The sequence below is a fragment of the Talpa occidentalis genome, unplaced genomic scaffold, assembly GCF_014898055.3.
Source record: "Talpa occidentalis isolate TD23 unplaced genomic scaffold, MPIMG_talOcc4v2.1 talOcc4.7, whole genome shotgun sequence".
Lineage (NCBI taxonomy): Eukaryota > Metazoa > Chordata > Mammalia > Eulipotyphla > Talpidae > Talpa > Talpa occidentalis.
The window spans coordinates 44,337,921-44,354,427 of NW_023605083.1; the positions used below are offsets into that span (position 1 = coordinate 44,337,921).

General features: G+C 41.5%; 1 protein-coding gene across 2 annotated transcripts in view; it reads left to right on the forward strand.

Moving 5' to 3' along the window:
* PCSK5 (proprotein convertase subtilisin/kexin type 5) overlaps window positions 1-16,507 on the forward strand; it is a 417,590-nt gene that overhangs the window by 375,048 nt on the left and 26,035 nt on the right. Inside the window, exons 28-31 of one of the 2 annotated variants that reach the window (XM_037495353.2) lie at window positions 1,872-1,949; window positions 6,536-6,619; window positions 7,794-7,989; window positions 15,663-15,880. In XM_037495353.2, coding sequence (XP_037351250.1) covers window positions 1,872-1,949; window positions 6,536-6,619; window positions 7,794-7,989; window positions 15,663-15,880 — 576 coding nt within the window. The remainder of the gene's footprint in view (window positions 1-1,871; window positions 1,950-6,535; window positions 6,620-7,793; window positions 7,990-15,662; window positions 15,881-16,507) is intronic. The other variant, XM_037495354.2, reaches the window with a different exon arrangement.

Sequence of the window (16,507 nt, forward strand, 5' to 3'; positions counted from 1 at the left end):
AGAGCGCAGAAAACACATTTGTTTGGGTAAGTGACACAACTTCTGGCTCAGTGGCAGAATGGAGCCACGTGTATCCACTTGTACTGGTTGTTAACCAGCAATTCTATAAGTGGATTGTGAAACCATTGGCAGCTTGAAGACAACTATGTTGGGAATGTTTACACCATGGATATGGACAATTATGACAACAAATGTTCTGTCATCCTTTGTTCCCCAAAGAGCCAGTACACTTGACCCCTGAACAACTTAAAGGTACTGACACTAGCTAGGCCCCAGTCAAAAATATTTGCACAACTTCAAGCTGACCCTCAGTACAGATGGGTTTTCTATCTAATGAGTCAACCAACCTTGGTTGGTTGAATCCATGAATGCCAAGGATTCCTATCTAATGATTCAGCCAACCAAGGTTGAACTTTCTTTTACCTTGTTGAATCCATGAATGCCTGAGGATAGAAAAAAATCTGTGGATAAGTAGACCTGCAGTTCAAACCTGTTATTCAAGGGTCAACTATACTGCCCATTGTGGCTCTGACCTCAATCAAATTACTTTAAAATTCAAATTAGTTACTAAAATGTCTCTCTAGAGGATGTAGTCTTTAGAGCTAGGCAGACATGAATTCAAATCCTGACTCTATTATTTATTTATTTGAATAAGTTGTTCATCTTCTCTGACTCTTGATATCCTCATCTATAAAATGAGAACATGACTGGTCCAACCACTATGGAGAGCACCTGCACCCCTATGTTTATAGCAGCACTGTTTACAAGAGCTAAGCTTTGGAAACAACCCAAATGCCCAAAAACAGATGACTGGATCAAGAAGATGTGGTACATATACACCATGGAATATTATTCAGCATTCAAAAAAGATAAACACATGCAATTTGCAGCAACATGGATGGAGCTGGAAGGGATCATGTTCAGCGAAGTAAGCCAGAAAGAAAAAGAAAAATACCAGATGGTCTCACTCATAGCAGGAATCTAGAAAACTTAAATAAGGGACCAGGAAAATGAATAACTATAAGAAAGAAAATATCAAAATCAACAAACAACTATGAACCAGAGACACTCTAGGGGGGGTGAGGGGTGGGGAAAGGAGGGGTTGGGGTCAAAATAAGGGGGTTGTAATTGTATGGGGAATATAAAAATAAAATTTAAATTAAAAAAATGAGAACATGAATCCACCTCACAGAAGGTCATTTGAGAAATAACAGAACACACATAAAGCACCCAGTATAAAATATAACACAATTAAAATTATCCCTAGCTCATTAACCTGATACAGTTTTAACACATGAAATACTAACTAGATCACTTTCAAAACAGCCTTCCCCTAGTTCATGAAAGAAAATAATTCTGGGTAACACAGGTCTGAGAAAACAATCCTAGAAAAAGGGCAACAAAAATAATGGTCAGCCAGGAAGGCTACAGTCAGGCTGAGTCCTGACTTAACCAAGATTATGTACTCACAACGTGTAGATAGCAGTTTTATATATAACAAAAAAGGGAGAGGAATATAATAAAGGGGGAAATTAAGTGAATTATGGCTCATGCAAATAGACACACAAACTGTTATTTTTAAAATAATGTTTACAAAGCAGTTCAATGGAAAGGGAAAATGCCAATAAGACTGACAATGTTTAATGCAAAATGTAGGGTTGGTATTTTATATGCAGAAGTTATAATTTGCACATCTATATATATGTGTGTGTGTGTGTGTGCTTATACTCACACATTCAATGTAAAAATGGGAATTAACATGCCAAAGCATTCACAGCATACATTTCTTGGTAATAAGATTTTAGGTGAACTTTCTCTTCTTTACCCTGTTTGCATTAAAAAAAAAAAACTCTATTTTTTTAATAAAAAAGAACCTGTGCCCACTGCAAGCCCATCTTTGGTGAAGAGTCTGCTGCAGGAACGACGAAGATGGAAGTTTCAAAAAAGAGGTAACAGGGAAATTGGCAGAAGGCAATCCCAATCAATCAAGATAAACACTATAATGCAGAAACAAACCTAAGAAGGGGTGGTCAGAAGCAAATGGGGATGCAGCAGTGATACGAAAGAAGTGAAGACAGAAGACCATAGGTCCGAAAGGCAGTTGGGTGGTCAAAGGGGAAAGACTGGAGAAAGTTCAGCAGTGCAGACTTCTAGAACATTACTGACATTTTAAATAGATATGTCTGGGAGAGATTGTCAAGAAAAGCCCCTGCCCTTTAAGAAAAGACTGAAAAGTACCTTTTGTCTTCTGAGGCACAACAGCATTGTCTGAAATAGCAAAGACTGGAGGGGAAATGAAATGGTTGCCAGTAGGAGACTAGAGAAATGAAGTATGATACAATCACACAATGGACTACTATGCAGTCACCAAAAAGAATGAGAAGCTTCTTTACGTACTGATAAAAAATGGTCTCCAAAACATAATTGAATTTTTGAAAAGGTGGTGCTGGGGTGTGATAAACAATGTGAATATATTCACTTTGTATAAAAAAGGATGCCTAAGGAATTACAAGGGAGACTTCACTGTATATATCTGTTCCACATTTTGAACCATGTGAGTACTGCTTATTTTATTTTAAAATTTTATTTATTTTTTTGTGTGACCCTCACTGGTGGCCGGGGAACGAACCAGCACTGCCGAGGCTGCGGGCAGCCTCGCAACCCAGAGCTCAACCGCTGCACCACCAGGGGAGGCCCCTTAAAAATTTATTGTTATGTGACTGAGCTGTAGTGATTATTGAAGGATGGAAACTACATTTTCTCGGTCAAGGTGATTTTCCTTTTTTTTTTTTTATTTTGATATCCTGTCAAGTCTAGACTTTGTGGAATAGGAAAAAAAAAAAAAGACTATGATCAAGGTCAAAATTAACCTGCTGAGATTAAGTCACTAATCTTTTATACTAAAGAGCCCTGGCTGGGGATGATTTTACCCACACTTAATTGCTGTTACTGTGTGTTCAGAGCCCCCTCTGGTGGAAACTAGCAGACATTACAGAATTTTATACTAAGTATATCACAGTAAAATATCAAATTGCAGAATGAGGAATGTGTAATTACAAATACATGTGTAGGGCCTCCCCTGGTGGCGCAGCGGTTGAGCGCTGGGCTGCGAGGCTGCCCGCAGCCTCTGCAGCACCGGTTCATTCTGCCACCGGCAAGGGTCCCAAAAAATAAATAAATATAAAATTAAATAAATAAATACATGTGTATATATACATTTTGCACAAACATGAGAAGATTAATGTAAACTCCTATGTTTGTAAATACAACATTTTAGTATAAAAATGAAATCAATTCATGGCCTGGACATATATTAAAGATGTTCAAGGTGCTTAATTTTTTTTTTATTATTTTTGAATAACTGCTCCTGAGCTATTCACCTAGAATCTCTTTCATCTTCATGAGATATAATTGACATAAAACACTGTGTTGGCTTAAAGTGTATAATGTGATGATTTGATATACATATATTGCAAAATAATGCCACAGTAAGGTTGGTCAACACATGTATCACATTACTTTTCTGTGTGTTTGTGTTTCACATCATTTTTTGTGTTTCTGTTTTAAGATCTATTCTGCCAAAAACTTCCAAGTATAAATGATAGCATGGTTAAGTACAGTCACTATGTGTGTTACATCCACAGAACTTACTCATCTTATAACTGCAAGTTTGTACCCTCACCACCTTTACCCTTTGTCACCTCTCACCCCTAGCCACCACTAATCTACACTCTGTTTTTATGAATTTGGTGTGGGCTTTTCTTTTTTGGTTTCACATATAAGTGATATCATACATCTTTCCTGTCTGATTTATTTCACTTAGCATATGTGATCTATCTATCTTAGCTTGGACACTTAGATTGCTTCCATGCCTTGCTATTGTAAGTAATGCTGCACTGAATATAGAAGTGCAGATATCTCAACACAGTGATTTCATTTCCTTTAGATCTATCCCTAGAAGTGGAATTGCTAGAATATATATGGAAGTTCTATTTTTACTGTTTTGAGGACTCTCCATGAAGCTTCCCATAGTGGCTACACCAGTTATACCCCCACCAACCAGGCCCAGAGATCGATTTCCTCCACTCATTCGCCAATACTTGTGTCCTGTTACAGTTTGGTTCTTTTTGATAATGGCCATTCTGACAGCTTGTGAGATGAAAACTCATCATAGTTTTGATTTGCTTTTCCATGATGATTACTGAAGACAGATGTTAGCAACAGAATAATTGCTCATCTCACTATTGCCTTTTCCGCGAAGTGATCTTTTCAGGCTAAATGACCTTCAGAACAAGACTCAGTCACATTAAGAGTCACGCAAATCACTTTTGTGAAAACCCCATGACCAGCATTGCTCCATGCAAGGCAAACTGAGCCCTTCACAGCCCCGTCGCTTACCCTGAGACAGGACATCAGTGCCCTAGAAAATCAAGGCCAATTTTTCTCTCCAAACTAGGAAAGTAACTGCCACTCCGCCTGGCAGGATGGGCAATCATTTATATCTACATATCTGTATCTAAATCCACATCGATTGCTATTTTTTTTAAGATTTATTTTTTATTTATAAAAGAACCAGGGTACAGGCCAGATATGCAGGAGTGGGAGAGGATTCAGAGACAGAGCAGGGAATAGAACAGGTAGACTGACTAAACACTGCTGAGGGGAGCAGCGGGCAAGACAGGAGAGGTCTGCCACCCCATGTGGGTTGCTCCGCGGCTGGCGAGGATCGAACTGGCACTGCAGAGGCTGCGGACAGCTTCACAGCGCTTCACTCAATCACCTGCACCACCAGGGAGGCCCCCCCTATTGCTCTATCTAGATCTATCTTCTTTCTACCTACCTACCTTTAAATCTAGCTTCCTCTGGAGCAAGGTTCAGCAGCTTGTCAACCCCAAGCGCCATCGTGAGCCCAAGCTATGGCTTCCATTGCAACTGGGAACATGAAACAGGAGAAAGGGAGGCTGGAAATAAAGGCCTCAAAAATGGGGTGGATGGTAACAAGCCAGAGACTTGCATGGGGGGAGGGGCAAGGAGTAGGAACTACTGTGTAGAGAGCCGCTTCATGCACATTATAGAGTTTAGTCTTCACAACAGTCCTATAGAGAAAACACCATTTCTCTCGTTTACGGGCAGGGCACATAGAACTCTGAGAGTTTAATACTATGTCCACAGTCACCCTGCCTGTAAGCAGCACAGCTGAACCTGAAAACAGCTGTGACTGCAGAACCAACTTGGCCACGCTGACTCTCAGAGAGAGAAAGGAGCCCAAAGACGAGAGAGGGCAGAGGGAGAGGAGGAGGGATGGGGGTAAGATGCCAGCACAAGTGGCTGGAGGTCCCGGACATCTGTATCACACCTTCTGGGCTAGACCTTTTTGTGATTTTCCCCTGTGTGAGTCATGCTGATTCCTGAGTAATTTCCAAGCTTTAGTCAAGATCTTCATGTGTAGTGACTGAATAATGTCACTCAGTCTGTTATGTGTGTTTTTGAAAGTATCCTGTGGAATTGCTGTCATCCTGGAAAGGCCTGCCAATCAAAGGAATTCTTGGGGTGAGAGAAAATAGCTGTAACGTTTCCAGGTCTGTGGTATAGTAACCTGGATGGCCTGCCTAGCACTTGACCAACCAGAAAACTTGTGTGAGGCACATTAGTATTTTTTATAGCTCTTGTGTTTAGATGTTTAACAATGATTGGGAAAGGTTATTTTTAAATTAAAAAAAGTTAAGAGGAGGGCCTCCCTGGTGGCACAAGGAGTAAAGACACAGCACTATGAAGCTGTCTACAGCCACTGCAGCACAGGTTAGATCTCCAGCCAGGGAGATACCCACATGGCGCAGCAGACCTCTCCTTTCTTGCCTGCTGCTCCCCTCAGCAGTGTATTTCAATAGATCTGCCTGTCCTGCTCCCCACTCTGTCTCTGGTGAAACTTCTCACCCTTCCCCCACACACCTCTGGCCTACACCCCAGTTCTTGTATGCATAAATAAATCTTAAAAAGAAATTAAGAGGAGATAAATATATGTTGCACTGTACAGGTTACACTGAACACACAGAGACCCAAACATTGACCAATAGTGAATTTTGTTTTCTCAAAAAAAAAAAAAAAAAAAGAAATTGTGTTTCTCCACAAAAAGGCACAGTGAATTTGCAGTTATTAACTTGAAATGAAGAGGTCTCGAGGAAAGAAGCGATTATTGCCTTTGACTCAAAAACTCATTCGGGTACGCATTCCTCAGGCACACAAACATCCACTCCCACATATTTTTAATATATGAAAGCAGCAACAGTTGTTAGTTTACATATCCCCACAGTATCTAAGGCTATCCTGTCGCTGGAAATTTGCAAAGAAAGTCTTCGTAGACAATTGTAAGAGAAAAATGAATGACATTCGCAAGGTAGGTGCCAACATTAATCTAACGTAAACTGGAAGGAATTCTGGTTTAGAGGGGAAGGGAGAGGAGGGAACCCCCGCAATCGCACTGCTATGACAGGAGCTGGTCAAGGGAGACTCACTTCTTGTTGCTTTCAATCCACAGACAGTTTGAAAGAAAACCAGCCTTGTCATTCTTCTTGTAAAACCTGCAGTGGAGCTCCAACCCTATGCACTTCATGTCCAAAAGGTCAGTGTGGAGGGTAGCAGAGGTGGCAATGTCCATGCCGATTTATTGTAACTCGTGTATATGGGCATCTTTATACAGGGGGTTTGTAGGACTTGACCTAGATGTCTCACACGTTCCTATCACTGTAGCTACTCTGGAGAAACAAGGGGACCCAGACACTCACCTATAATAACTGGCTTTCAAAGGATGGAAACAAAGATAAAAATGCTTCTTATCCAAAAGCTTGATGATGATGGGTCTTTGCATATCTGAAATTTCTGTCGGTTATAATGCTCTTTGGAAGTGCAATAGCTGAAAGAAAAGAACCTGCAGTATAGAATAGAGGTTGGGTAACTAGCCTACCTGCTAGTTCCTTCTTTTCTGGCACTGAATTTAAGGGAAGAAAAAATAAAACAATGTCACAGCTCAACAAATTAACTGCTTCACCATCCATAAAAACAAAATATCAGAAATAACACCCCTAAATGAGGGAATATTTTATTAACTTGGTGCATTAACATTAAGAATAAAGAGTATTATACTCCCATTAAAGTAGTCATTAAGTTGGAATGTGCAATGTTAATAGTGAGACGGGATGCAAAAACAATTTAAAATGATAGGTGTTCTGTGATGCCACTCCTATAAAATGTACACACAAAAATAGAGGCAATTTTGTGGGTACTTTGGAGTTGAGGATGAGTTTTAAATTACTTTCATTAATAGTGGTTTTATTTTCAATTAAAAACAGATGGACCATTCATTCAAGGTAGAATTGGATGAAAGAATTATTGCTAGGTCAGGATCCTAGCAAGATAGGTTTGGGGAAAGCAGAGTGGACCCCACTGAGCTGCACACATCTCACTGCCTTCTACCAGGAAGACAGAGAAGGTACCAAGTTGACAAAGGGAAGCCCCAGAATGACCCAGAGAAATAGGGCAAAAGCCTCATGTTGTCAATTTCCTTTTGAGAGCTTGAACTGACCATGACGACTTAGGAACACTAAAGTGTCTTGACAAGGCTGAAAGCGTGTTCTAGGTACTTGTGTCTTTGGAGCAGTTAAAATGCAGTTCCAGAGAGTACACTCTCAGGATCATGTCTAGTTTGTCATAAAACTCTCAGGGGTCTGCGTGCATGTCTGTACTGTTTGGTCTGACACGTGATGACTGTCTGATCTGCCTTCTTCTTGGATCTCTAGGTTCCTATCTGTTGGATCAGGCCTGCATCTCCGTCTGTCCCCCGGGGATGTGGCCCTCAGTGAGGAACGGCAGCTGTGAGGCCTGTTCTGAGGACTGTGCCCTTTGCTCTGAAGTCAGTCTGTGCACAAAGTGCCAGAGTCAGCCAGACCATCCCCTCTTCCTCCACGAAGGCAGATGCTACAGCAAGTGTCCTAAGTAAGTCTCTCTCTTCCTTTCACTGCCTGCCTGTGTTAATTTTCCTTCAGTACCCATTAGCAAGTCCTTCCCATTCACCAAAGAACTCCTCTCCCCATGGCTACAGCAGCCATATTAGCCATTCCTCTCATCTGTCTGACATCACTATTGGCTACAGCAGCCAAAAGGTTCATAGGCCAGATGCACACTTCTCCCTGAGCTACTACATGTTTTGACATTTGTGAACATTTGTTCTTTTTTCCACCTGTATTTACAATCAAGTAGTTGTCCACTTTTTTTTGTCCATCACAAAAGTGATGTGTGATAGGCTGTGGAACACATAAGCTCTTTCTAAATGGTTCGAGTAGGTGAGGTATAAGTCATAAAAAATAAAGAATAAAGTCATGGTTGATTATGTGTTTTCTTCATGGTTTCCTTAGTCCCCTGGTTTAGAATCCCTCGACTCATCCTATCAACAGTTTATTTTGTTTGGAACTCCTTGAGCTTCTTGGATTTAGATGGCTGTTTCCTTCTCCGAGTTAGGAAAGCTCTTAGCTATTATTTCTTCAAATAAGGTTGTTTTTTTTTTTAAAGATTTATTTATACAAGAACCGGGGTACAGGCCAGATATGCGGGAGGGTGAGAGGATTCAACAGAGAGAGACCAGGAACCAGAACAGGCAGACTGACGAAATACACTGCTGAGGGGAGCAGCAGGTGAGGCAAGTGAGGTCTGCCACACCATGTGGGACCCTCGCCAGATGGCCTGGATCGAACCAGTGCTGCAGAGGCTGCAAACAGCTTCACAGTGCGGCACTCAACCTCCTGCGCCACCAGGAAGGCCCTTCAAATAAGGTTTCTATCCCTTTCTGTTTCTCTGTCTCCTTCTGGTAGCCCTATTATACAAATAGTCCTCTTGATATTTTCCTGTAAATTTCTTACTGTTTTTGCTATTTCTGATACTTTTTTTCATTTTGTTCAGAGATTGTTGCAATTGGATATCTTTCTTGCAGTTTTATTTTATTCCATCATTTGGAGTACATTCATTTTGTTTGTGATGACATGCTAATTTGTATGGGTTGAGCTAAGTAGCTTTCTTTCCTTGTTTTGATGTGTTGGCATTATATTAAGGTGACAGGTTGCAGGATAAAATATAGGTTGTTTGCCTGGGATACTGGGGAGCTGATGCTTTAAAAGCTGAAATCTCTGCCCCCCATTGGATGACTGGAGCTCTCATGTCAGCAAGGGTATGAAATGGGGCAGTGTGATGCAAAGAGGCTGCTGATAACAGATGCCAGGTGCTCAAGTGTCCCCAGGGTACCCAAGCTGAGGAGGCAATCAGTAGTCACCCTCTTCTCTTGGTTAGTCCCACACAGAGCTTTCCCAGCAGACTCAGGCTAACACTGATCCATCAATTGCAGTCCAACTCTGATACAGCAGCTTCTGCAACCCAAAATTTCCCCAGAGGCACAGGCAGGAGCACAGCCATCTGGGAGCTGTGGGTTTGAACTGTGGACAGGTCACAACCCCAAAAGAGGTCACAGGCAGATGAGAGATGGGTGATTCTCAGGGTCTGTGGGCATTGTCCATTGAAATTAGCTCTCTTGCAGACCTCTCTCCAACCCCCCTTGGGGTTGTGTCCCTAGAAGGGAGACGTGAATAGGAATAACTATAACTAGGGCCTGTTCCTGGCAACATCCACAGTATGTTCGGTGGAGGTGCAAGCTCCAGCTGCCAGGATCCGGGGCTTTAAACTCAGACTAGAGATAGCAAGCACTATAGGAGAATATAACCCCACCAAAGGCCACAGACAATTGCGGGACAGGTGTTTTGCCCAACACAGCAGTCATTTACAGAGTGGACCCTCTCCTTTGAATCCTCCAGAGGGAGCCCCAGGTATACCACATTCTACTTCCCCCAAGTTCCGTTAACAGGGCCTTCCACAAAGACACAAACTCCAGCTGCTCTCAAGCTGTATGCATCTTGGACAAATGCTGTCTGTAGTCATAGGACTGCTAAATGACCTTAGGTGCCACAGATGGCAGAGGGGCTTGGGTGCTCTGCTGTCTGCTCCTGGCTCCCTGGTTGATTTCTACCAGTGTGGTATGGGCCCTGACCAGAACTTATCTGCTCCTCCGGTGCTCAGCTACAAGTCTCTGCTACTTAGAATCCTGTTGTTCTCCAAAGAAGAGCCCCTCTGTTTTCTACCCCGGATTTTGTGTGCTTCCTCTCTAGTGCTATTGCTGGTACTAGGACCCCTGGTAGGGAGTGAGCCTTTCAGTCTCCAAAAAAGATTCCATATGGCTGTCCCTCCCAGTCTTAGGCTGCAGTGCCCGGGTAGCCTTCCAGGTGAAGTTATGTTATCATTTTCCCTAACCTCTCCAACATTTTCTGACACTATTCCTTGTGAAAATGCAGGTCCTTCAGTTGCCTAGTCTTTTCCAGGAGAGAGAGAGAGAGAGAGAGAGAGAGAGAGAGAGAGAGAGAGAGAGAGAGGGAGGGAGGGAGGGAGGGAGGGAGAGTGTCTGTGTGTGTGTGTAGTTTTGTCATATCTGCAGGAAGGAGGAGATCCTGGAATCTTGAATCTAAAAAACCATCTTGCTGTTTAATATACTATTTGTATCTGTCACTAAGCTAGATCCTGAAGGGTACAAACATAAGGCACATACACTTAAGCAGCTTCCAGTCCAGTATAAAAGCCAAGCTTATTCATTCAATTCTACAGACACATACTTAGCACCTACTAGGTCTAAGAAGTCATGTTGGAAACTAAGATCAGTTGAAGAAGTCTGAACATGCAACAAGCTTACAGTCCAGCAGGGAAGATTTACATCGATCAGTGTCAAAAGAGGCTAAATTCCAATAGGATCTTAACACAGAAGATTAAGTGATTCTGAGAGAAAACAAACCATTTAAAAGCAGCCACTCTCTGGGTGCTCGTGATGCTGAGACACTGTGCTAAGAGTTTCCACTATAACAATCCCATTAACCTTCAAAAGAACCCTCTTATCCAGATACTTTTCTTCCCCCATCTCTTTTGTAAAACGGGGAAAGCAGCAGCAAGCTCAGTGTCACACAGCTAACACATGGGAGTCCAGGGTTCAACACAAATTATCACTGCTGTCCATGTGCTTAACCATTGCTCAATATCAATTTCTCATCTAAGTGGAGTCTTAAATAATAATTTTATTGAGATAAAACTTAGATACCACACAATTCCTGCACATAAAATGTACCATTCAAAGGTTTTTACTATATTCACAGACTTGTACATCACAATTGATTTGAAAATTTTTTCCATCACTCCAGAAAGAAAGCCTCTACTCTTTCAATAGTTATTCCTGATTGCCCCCAGTCTTAAGCAACCACTGATTTATTTAGGTCTAGGTCTTTACAGATTTCCTTGATCTTAGACTTTTCATATAAAGGAAGTCATACAAAATGGATCTTTTGTGACTTGTTTCCTTTACTCACCATAATATTTTCAAAATTCCTCCCCAGTGAGGTGTTTGAGAAGAAGCTTACTGGTAAATAGCTCCAGAAGGATTTTTTAAGGCATGGATGCAAGCAAGGGGAGGAAAGGGTCAAGATAAGATAACCCAAGAAGGCAGTCTGAGGCAAGACAGAGTAAGAGAACTCAGTTGAACTTCTCCCCCAACAACCACGCTCTGGCCTTAGCAAAGGCATTACAGGACAACAGTGAAGGGCAGAGGTCGACTTGGCAAAGGCAGTTATCACTTCCTTGTTAACCTTTGCCATGAAGGAATTGAACTGATTGTGATTATATCACCTTACTTCTTTACTGAATGCTGTCTTTTCCCATTTCTCTCTTGGCTTTTTCAAGTATTCCAGGAACTGACAACACACTAAAGCCAGGGAGAAAGAGATGCACTTTTCCTTCCTCAGATTAGTTGACCAATCAACACTTCTCTCCTCCAAATCTGGGCTGAGTCACTCTTAGGAAACAATGGGACAAGGTACAGACATAAGAGTAGCTATGTACTTTTTGAGCAATTAGAAAATTAAGAACATGACCTGAGAATACCATACAAGCATGTGCCCTTCTGCTTTGAAGCAGGGTGGAATGGTTACTATGGACGCCCCATCTTTATGTGTTCAAAAAGAAAACACAAACATCCTAAAGTCTGGGCTTGACAGCTTTGTTGCTCTCACAGAGAAATCACCCTTTTGGGAGCAACCCATCTAAAAACAGCAGTAAGAATTATAACAGAAACACAATAGAAAATGAAATAGCATCCAGGTAGCCAATATTATTTATAAGTCAGCTTTAGTGGTCAGTGCTTTTCATGTCAGGTAGATGCCATGGAAAAAGAAAAAGTTGGAGTCATAAAAAATATAATCTGTTATAGGACAGGGAGAGGGGCAGCCCAAACCCCGCAAACCTGCCTATTCTAAATGGGTTCTGCCATCCGCCGCATCAACACAAAACATAGGAGACTTTAATGGGAAGGAACTTTAATACAACTAGGAAACAATACAGGAAAGGCAAAGAGTCTAGTTTCTAAATGAAGCACCCAAAGTTACCCGTCCCCTCGTGGGTAAAAGTCCATCCATATGGGAATGGCGCAGAGCAAGGCCCCAAAGCCTGCCACAAGTCTAAAGCATCTTCCATTGGGGACCCACAGAAAAGGGTCAGAAACAAGCAGACAAGCCCGGAAGGAAAAGAGCAAAATCAACATCAAGATAAAAGCTGCCATTGTCACCTCCCCATGGGTCTCACCCACATCTGTGTCACCCAGTCCACGACCAAAAGACAAGCTCAGTTTCTTCACGTGTCTCTAGGCTCCATGTGCCTCCTCCAGGTCTCCTGGCTCCATCCTGCTTCCTTCCTCAGTCTCTTCTGCAGCTTCTCCTCTTCCTGCTCAGCTCCACCCTCCCTTGGGAGGGGCAGGGAACCTCCCCCTTTCCTGGGGACCACCCTGTTACAATATCATTATAGTTATTGTTTAAAAGGCAACACAAAAGTTATAACATGTTCAAATCCATCAAATATGAATGGATTTGAAGCAACTAAATACAGTCTTCCTGTAAGTGGCTGCACTGGCTTGGTTGTCTAAAATGTAGGTTGAGTTTCAGAACCGTTCGTTCATCTTCTGCTTTACATTTCCCTGGGTTGAAAGACTTCAGCATAAAGTACTCTGGACTTCATTAGTCCAGATGGTCATTCTGTCTCCAAAAGTATGTTTATCTTCTTAAATAAAATTAGCAGTGAAAATTAAAGCATTAACATAGAAAATGCAAATGTAGGGAGAAGACAGTAGGACAAATTACTAGGGAGATCTGTGTGAATAGGCTGCTTTTACCAAAGTGACTTTCTGAAAAAATCTCGTGTTGCCTTTGGCTTCTTCCTGACAAGATTCCGAGATTTGCCTGTTTTTGAGTTAGCACTAGTCATAAATAATTTTTTTCTTCTTTGTGCTTGAATTTACTCCTCTCATTTAAGCATCTCATCAACATCTACTAACTCCCTTATGAGAAGACTCTGAAAAGGATTTCTTCTTGCTGTATCTTCTTGGGTTCATAAAAAATATATAAACTATATTCATAAAAAATATAAACTATAAATAAACTAGAATTGCTTATTTTCAGTGTTCAGAAATGCTTCTCGAGAGACCTTGGGCACCACTGCAATATCTCTTGACAGATAGCCCCCACCCTCTAAGCACTGAGATGGTCCAGCTGGTATGCCCAGATGCCACCCTAATTCTATGATGGGGTGAGTCCCACTCTGTTATTTACTGAGCAGAAGCTATCAGGAGTGGTCAAAGGGGCTACAGATGAAAAACACAGACATTTCTAGCAGTGAGAAAATTCCCAGAGTTTAGAAAAGGTTGGCTAGGGAGAAAGATCATCTCACTCAGCAAAGTCAAGTGCCTTATTACCCCATAGGAATGGTGGGTTCGTCAGATTCTCATCCTGAAGATGTAATATATTTGAGAATGCACTTAGTTTCCTAAATTCCAAATTTCTCAAATCAAACTAAACTTTTGGTGAGCATATAATACCTTTCTCTCCACTGCCTCATCAAATGAATCTTTTAGAGACTCACTTGGTTGGACAAAGTAGTAACATCTTTATTCTTATTCTTAGAGTATTCTCTAAGTGTTCTTTATTCTTAGAGGATTCAAAAACGCTAAGGACACTCATGTGTGAAAAAATTTGGTCTTAAGTTTGTATACTATTTAGTTCTCCTTCTACCCAAGCTGCTTTTTAATTCCAATTTTTCCCTCTTAAAATCACATTAGAAATGTGACTTTTACATACCCCTGTCCTTTTTCTTCCTGACATAGTCAACATATATTTGCTTACTGAATACAAGAAATTAATGACTGAAAGAATGATTAAATGGATATAAATGAGTTCATTAAAATATCCAGCAGAGATGCTATAGAGATCAGATTATATGCTGGGATCCCTGTATCATGCCCTCTTGCCTATAACTCTGCAGCAACTCACATATGAGGAAGAATGGACTTCCTTGACCCTTGACTTTGGGTGGGGTTATCTGATTTATTTCAGCCAGTGGGATGTGAAAAGAGAGGCAGAAACTTAAAACGTGTTTGCCTGCTTGAATGTGCACTCTGGAGCCTCTGCCATGCCAATGAGAAGCACATGGCCCAGCAGCCCCCTTACCAGGAAGGTTAAGGGTCTGTGACAACCTGGACCTAGTGTGCAGTTTGGAGTCCGGCTCCTTCCCCCTCAGCGCAGGCTACGTCATTCTCCTGTATGTGCTGCCAGTTCCTTCCTCCTAGAGCACAAGCTTAGCCTAGATCTGCCAAGCCACAAACACGTGGGTAGCCATGATTTGGGGGATATTTTCTTTCATAGCACTGTTATGGCAATAACTAATAGAAGGATAACTATAAAACAATTAGAATAGGTTCCTATGACACCGAAAGCCATTTTCTAGACTGGTTTATGATTTTACTCCTTCTACAAGTTCCAGTTATTCCTTTAAAAAAAAAAAAAGTCACAAATTCCTTCATCTCCCACACATTTGAGAGGGTTTGGGTTTTTTGCTATTAATAGTGTTTACACATCAGTGAATGATTTGTATATTGTGATAATCATTCAAAGGTACTACATCTACACCTTCACACACACACACACACACACACACACACACACACACAGAGTCTACCTGGAAGAAAGTCAATCACATACATCCATAAGAGGTGCTCAAAATATGTTCAATGCTGTGTGCAAATATTTATAGGTGTGTATATGAAAGACGTGATCAGAGGTTAGCTGAGAGAACCCAAAAGCCAAAAAAATGGTTCTCATTTTATAGGGTATTAAACCTTTTAAAAACATTTAATGTATTGATTTTTAAATTATTGATTAAAAATATGTTCAATTGAATAAAAAGCATTTTCTTTTCTAAAATAAGGCACTAACAAAAAAAGAGAAAAAGAGAAAAAATTGAGAGGTAAAATAGGGAAATCAGAAGATGACTGACCTATAAACAAATTAATATATATTTTCAAACAAACCAATTTACTATTCCTTTCATCTTATTTCTCCAGATGTTTTTTGACTTCCTCAGGAACTCTGATGGACTCATTTTTGTTAACTATAGCAGCAGCTGGTTTTAGTCCTAATTCCTTTGCCACCAAGATTAAATCCTTTCCTTAGCGGGAAAGTTTCTTCACTTGCTTTCTCTCCTCCCCACAGGGGCTTCTATGCAGAAAATGACACATGTGAACACTGCAGCTCTTCTTGCAAGACATGTGAAGGAAATGCCACCAACTGCCACTCATGTGCAGAAGGCCTTGTCCTGGAGCAGGGAATGTGCCAGAAAACGTGCTCCAAGAGGCATGTGGCCATGGAGGGGGTGTGCAAGCCATGTCCGGAGATGTGTGAGGATTGCATCCATGAGAAAATATGCAAAGGTACCTGGGAGCATCTCAGGAGACAGGGGGCGCCACTGAGCCACCCCTGCGTGTGACCAACTCTCTAAAGGTGGGGTATCCAGAACTAGGGGAGCAGTCTCCCTAGTTCACTTAAGTTTCATCTACCTCTGTGCACATCACTGAGGAAAGTAAAGGCAAGAAAGTCCTTTCCATTATGAATTCTGTAAGTTAAGGCAGACCAGGGCCCTTTTTACATGATTTCTTCCACACACGTACTTTAGAACATAGAGCACAGGTATGCCAAGCTCTACCTCAGGCTCTAGAGATATAGACAAGAACCCCCCAAAACAAGGAAGTATTCAGATTCCGAGGTGATGCTATCAAAAAGGCAAGACCATGTTTAAAAGATAACCAGTCCAGGAGGGCAACCTACTCTCTCCCTGCAAGATTTGCAGTGTATCAGAACATTTCTCTAGTAACCAGTCCGAAAGCCAAACAATAACCCTGTAACAACTGGCACCAAGTGTCCAGGGTTTATTACTCCATCGAACATGTTCCCCAATCTCACCATCACCAATCGGGGCATACCTGAAGCTACTCTTTTTTTTTTTTCCCCCTATTACACAGCTTTTTCCACCACTCTACTTTAAATCTGTCAAGCACATG